Source organism: Colletotrichum graminicola, assembly GCF_000149035.1.
Source record: "Colletotrichum graminicola M1.001 genomic scaffold supercont1.5, whole genome shotgun sequence".
Taxonomy (NCBI): domain Eukaryota; kingdom Fungi; phylum Ascomycota; class Sordariomycetes; order Glomerellales; family Glomerellaceae; genus Colletotrichum; species Colletotrichum graminicola.
Genome location: NW_007361009.1, coordinates 52,531 through 58,362, shown reverse-complemented (window position 1 = coordinate 58,362; position 5,832 = coordinate 52,531). Strand labels below are relative to the sequence as shown.

The 5,832-nt window shown below is 53.7% G+C and overlaps 1 protein-coding gene across 1 annotated transcript; it reads left to right on the top strand.

Annotated features, from left to right (window-relative positions):
* Window positions 1-3,378: 3,378 nt before the first annotated feature.
* On the top strand, window positions 3,379-4,327 carry GLRG_02393 (uncharacterized protein; the record flags this gene model as incomplete). The annotated part of the gene is made up of 2 exons (XM_008092402.1): window positions 3,379-3,467; window positions 3,904-4,327. The coding sequence occupies 2 exons, from the start codon at window positions 3,379-3,381 to the stop codon at window positions 4,325-4,327; spliced, it is 513 nt and encodes a 170-aa protein (XP_008090593.1).
* Between the last annotated feature and the right edge of the window lie 1,505 nt (window positions 4,328-5,832).

The window sequence follows — 5,832 nt, the reverse complement described above, 5'->3', positions numbered from 1 at the left end:
GGCGGACAGAGTGGGCAGAGAAGAAGGGAATGATGGTCAAGTCAGCGCAGCGTGAGCAGAGGCATCGTGGTTCGGCTCGGTGCGTCGAACAGCCTCTCCCAACCTCGCCAGTCAACCAATGTGGCAGGTAAAGGTCGTAGGATTAGTTGCCAACTGATGCGCAGAGGGGTTGAAACGGTAGGTGCGAGTATTGACTTGACATCGAACGGATGGAGCGAAGCCGGAGAAAGGATGAACCCACGAAGTAGGGCAACCACAAGGTTTGGCTAGCGGCTGGCAAGCAGCGTCAATGATAGGACGAGAGAAGAAGGAAGGTTCCTGGGTGGTGGTCAAGGGCAAGGAGGACCCAAGGACGGGAAGCGGAAGGAAGTGTAGTCGGTATGTCGTGGCACTCTGTAACGTGCGTAGAGGATTGCTTCTTGTTATTTTGGGCCTGGAAGTGATGGAAGTGAACTAGGAATGGGCCTAGGCCGCGAATTGAATGTGTCTTAGGCGATGGGGAGACAGTGCCAGGTTTTGAGAGGGAGAGAAGGGGGGGTGTGGGTGTTGGGCCTCGGGTACCCAGGTAGCCAGAAGGACGATCGACTCAAAGCGTGATTGACGGTAGGGCGAAAGCGCCGTTCTTTAGTGATTCTTGGAGACCCTTGAGAATGACGGGGGGGCGAACGGCCCAGAACGGAGCTGTGGAGAACGACGGGGATGAGGGGAGCATGCGCAGGCATGTGTAGTGTGTAATTAGTGGGAAGGCCGCCGCCTCGGATGATCAGGTTTGGTTATGTGTCGGTGAATTGACAACGCCCCGATCCGAACCGTCTTTTTTCTTCTTCTTCTTTTTCTTCCCCGGTCCAAGTTGGTTCCTTGGTGAGCAATCCGTATGTGGAAGACAACAAGAGACAATGGCGAAGGATAACGTCAAGCGGTCGAGGAGAGTAGGAGGGAGAGTGGTGGCGGGGAAGTGAGATAAGGGAGAGATGAACGGATGGTGTCAAGATCTTGGTCGGTTTTCCTTTTTCTTCCCTTAATTCTGCAAACCAAGGAAGAGTCGGGTGAGAGCGGGACTTGTTGGAGGAGGTGATTCGGTGCCTGTTTGTCTGTCGGCTGATGCGCGATGGGAAGAGATGAGGGGGGAACGGGCTTGGTGGAGAGCCCAAGGTGCAGCGCAAATGGATTTGTTGGACCGTGTGGAAGTATGGAGCGTGGCCCGGGGGGGGGGGGGGGGGTCAAGACGGCGGATGACGGGCAGTAGCCGAGAACAAAGCGCCTAGGTACTAGTCGTCGAACGGGGGACTGGGACCGGGACCGTGGGATTAATGTTCCATCTTCCCCCTCCATCTCTCTCACCATCTTTTTTTTCTTCTTTTCTTTTTTTCTCTCTCCAATATCGAATGATAGGTATATAAGCAGCAGGCAGCAAGCAGCAAGCCGTATACAGTTCTGTGCCCCCCCCTGCTGCAGAAAAGTGGGAAGGAGGAGTGCCGAGGAAGGGCGACGGGCGGTAAGCGTAAGGGTACGAATACCTAACACCTAATCATGATCCCATCAGAGCCGCCGCCAGTAGGAAATGACAAAGACATCTGAGGCCATGCATAACCATGCAATGAGAGCCACTGGCTTGAGGAAAATTGGGGAAGCCAGTGATACTCGGCGGCAAGCGCCAAGTAGGGTGTGATTGGGGGGGGGGGGGGGGGGGTTCCGCCGTCTGTTGGGCGTCGTCACATCCATCAGCATCAGAGGGAGGCATGGCCTGATTTCTAATCTACCTACTCCGTACTACGGATAACTATGTTGGCATCTTCTACTAGTAAACTACATCGCACTTGGATAACATAGGCAGCACCTACCACTTGTACTATGTAGTAAAGGTGTCTACCTAGACTGCCAACTAGGTAGTGTACTTGTAGGTAGTTGGTGAGACAGGGAAACCGCATCTCGCGAAGAACCACAGGTGGATACGATAGGTATGTATCTAGCCCCGCACCTACCTGCTATTTACAGGACATACGGATACAGGTACGGATACAAACCCTCCCTATGCCAACCCTGCAGTGCCTTTCCAGCGTGCAACTGCGGATCGTGTGTGTCTGTGCCTGCCTAATCCCAGTCTCGATCATCAACCCCTCCCCACCATCCACTCGAGGTGTCAGCAGCGTATTCCTTGCCTCGCTGAGTTGACAACCACCATCAACAAAGAGAAATGCGCCTGCATCTGCACCTGTTGCACGACATGCCGCAATCGAAAGCGAACACTTGCATTTCATGCCGCATCTGCTTGATCATCACTACTTGTTTACCCACTATCTCATGGGCTAGGTCGTCGAGCACTGAGAGTCTTTCTTCGCCTCGCAGGCCAAGTAATGGACCGCGGTCAACAACCAGTTTCACTCCGACATGAACCTGTCTAGACAATTCCGGACGGGAGTCTGCTGGTAATTCCGTGAATTCCACTTCGTCGCCTTCCAAGCCCGTTCGTGTCCTTTGCCTCGGCCGCACGCCGTTGACCAACTGTAAGCAAACACTACCTACATCCCTGGTAAGGTCTTGAACTGAATCAACCAGTACAACCGGCGGCGATCCTCGAAGAGCATCGTTACCATATAGATACCGGCTATTGCCTCTAGGATGCCGTCGCAGCTTTGCCCGGACCCCAAGGTCAATGCTGCGTCAGCATTCGCATTGTCGACTCTAGTTGCCAAGGCGCATGTCAGACGGATACATCAACATCAGCCTAATTTTCATCCCCAGCGGCTTTGCGCGACCTGCATGTAGCTCGAATGACCGGCATATGCACCTGTAAAACGGTCCGTCACTGTTCAACTAACATCCTCTTGGCTACATCCTCACATTGCACCGGATGTCCGCTTGCGCAACTAGTATCAATAGTGGCCTGTTCTACTATGGCATGTATACCCTGGTTTTTTTTTTCTTTATAATAATAACAGACATGATGCAGACAGACAAGGTCAGATTCCTTTTATTGTCCCCACTCGACCACCGGCGACTGGTCGTCTCGCGGCATAGTCATTACCCTTAACCGGTCGGTATTGGGTCCGGGCAACGACATCCAACATCTAAAGTCCAAAAGGTACTGGAAACTTTGGACGTCGTCAACTCGCCACTTCAACTTTGGGCACGTCCTTGAGAGTGAGACTTATCAGGGCAAAAATAATAAGTCGGCTAATGACTTAAGCTTCCTTGGCTTCTTCTTTTGGGCAGGGATCAGTCACTTTAGAATTGGCCCATCTCGCCCCGGAGCACCAGCTCCTTGAACTCCTGCAGAGTATGCAGATTCTGAATTCTCGGTTGCGCTGCCACAGCAACACGTAGTAGCAGTCCTCGCTCGTCTCCGCGAACCTACTCCAGATTCCACGTCCGGACAGAATGTCACTAGTGGAGCACGCCCACGCCCTGTCCGGACCCACAATGGCCGGCTGGCCTCCGGAATTGTCTCCGGCGCGCCCGCTCCTGGGGTGCACAATTTGACATGGACTCGGCAACCCTGCAGTTTCAAGCCCGTGCTCGCGACTATTTGCAGTATCTATACCGGTAGCCATCTGCGACCTTATCAATATCACCTCGCAGCCTTGCTACGTGCTGTCTGCTTTGTCCTCGTCGGGTATCGTGTATTTCCATCCTGATCCCCCTGGCCGCCATGAACTCCCGCCCCACCGCCCCCCCGACCAGCTCTTGTGCTGACTGGGTGCCCGCTTCCATATCAACTGATGTCAACCACCGGAAATGATCATCTGTGCCTCTCATTCCTGGAGGTTGCTGCTAGGAAGTAATTTGGTCACGACTCTCTAAGCGGCGAAGCGAGCACAAGAATGTCCCTCGCCGTTGAAGAGAGCATCTTGCAGAAACGCAAATTCCTCATGCGCGACATTGCTGACACTAGTCCCAACCCAGTCTGCTCGTCTTCGCCTTCGCTTTGTTGCTCGAGCCGCCTCAACAGGGCGCGAGAAGTTGGTGGCAGAAACGTTGGCGCGAGGCCCGCATCATCACAACCCCTGCGGGCATCAAGAAACCAAGCCCGACCGGTATTGTTCCGCTTTCTTATCGCCCATATGGCAAGCACGCAAAGCTGTCCATCAAGTCGAGGCTCATCGTTATGTGTATATTCAAAGTCCTTCGTCGCCACCGACTGATGCCCCTAGCGGGTTCGACCACCCGAGCCTATGTGTTCCAGTTACTAGAGCGAGACTACGGATGGCGATCCACCGAGCGCACCATCCATTTAGCAGTTACAGCGGCCTACCACTGCTTCATGGCTTGCGACAAGCATCTCACAAGCCAACCCAGTCAGCAAGCCGGCATGATGTACCGACGGTGAGCCCGAGCCAGTGGGGCATGTCATCCGCGACGCCAGGGCATGGCTAGGCCTGACCAGGTATTCTTCTCGTATGAGCTTCTCGAAGGAGAAGTTGTCGATTTACAAGCCCTCAGTCCAAGCTCTGACCCTCTCATGTCGTCTCTTTCTTCATTTCCCCATCCTCTCCCACCGTACTGCTTAGTGGCTTGCGCTTGTTGATCTGTCGACCCATCAGCGGCGAACTAACCTTCTCCTGGCTGCCAGACTTTCTAGCTTGGCCTTGGTTCGCTCGGCTTGCAAAGAGTCATGATATTCCGCCTTCGGCGACGCACGGTCGAGGCGATTGGCCAACCCTGTCATCCGAAGCGTGGACGGGGATGGGGGCAAACCCCAAGAGGCGGATGGGTTTTGTTTGTTCCTCTGTTGCGTTTTTTTCAATCTCGTCCGCGTACCCCGTATTTTAGATCATAACAACAATCTCTAAAGTTGACTGTGGTGTGCTCGGCCCCTGCCGCTTCCGACCTAGTCTCATTCCTATCCGTCCGACAGTTGAAAAAAAGCATCGTTTGCTCGTTTTAGTTTGAGCGACCTCCTCGCCCCTTTCTCGCCCCCCCCACCATTCAGGGCTTCGACTCATTAACCCGTCCTGATGGATTAGGAAAGGTGAGGGAATGGGGGCCCGCCACCGGACGCCGGATTTGGCGTCACTGACGGGGGGCTGCGGCCGTCATTCTCTCCCAAACGGTGAGCCGGCAGGCATTCCTGGCCTAGCTCTGGGAAACATTCCCAAAGGGTTCAGATAGTACTGGAGTCGGGGGCCAAGAAAGCCCCGACGTGACAGATCCGCCATGCCGTTTACTTCCCTCTGTTTTGTTTACATTCGTCAGACACGCAGCGTGTCTTGGAAGAAGCCGGTCCCCGGAAGAAGGTACGTCATCCATTCTTCATTTCAATTCATTATTTTCTTCCAAATGGAAACTGTGCCTCGTCTATTGATCTATTCGGCTGGGGTATAGATACTATTTTGGTGTACAGTGAGTGCTCCTTTGCCGTGGGCAAGCAAGCAAACAAGCAATCATCATAAAAAGAGATTGTCCGCACAGTGAGTTGAGAAGATGGAGCGAGAACTCGCCCTTCCCACATGGGATTCCGTACAATATACAGTGTGTGTGTGTGTGTGTGTGTGTGTGTGTGTGTGTGTGTGTGTGTGAGTGTACGCTGGTGCAAAATTACAGTAAACGATAGAAACGGGGTCGTGCGATGAGGGCATACTGCTCGTGGTCGCTTATTTCTTCTTGCACATATCGTACCGGCCCGTCTCCATCCAGAATGCCGTGACATCCGTTCAAAGGGCCTGGGTTTCGCCTCTGCAGTGAATCCTCATCCTTCAGAGATGGCCACCACCTCGTGCGAAAAGGGGGCACCGCCACACTTACGGCATAAACGCAAGAAAGAAGAGAACCGAGAGTATTTGCGATCCCCTTTTGCCTCTCTCTCTCTAGCCTCATCCCTTTTCTTCACCCGCC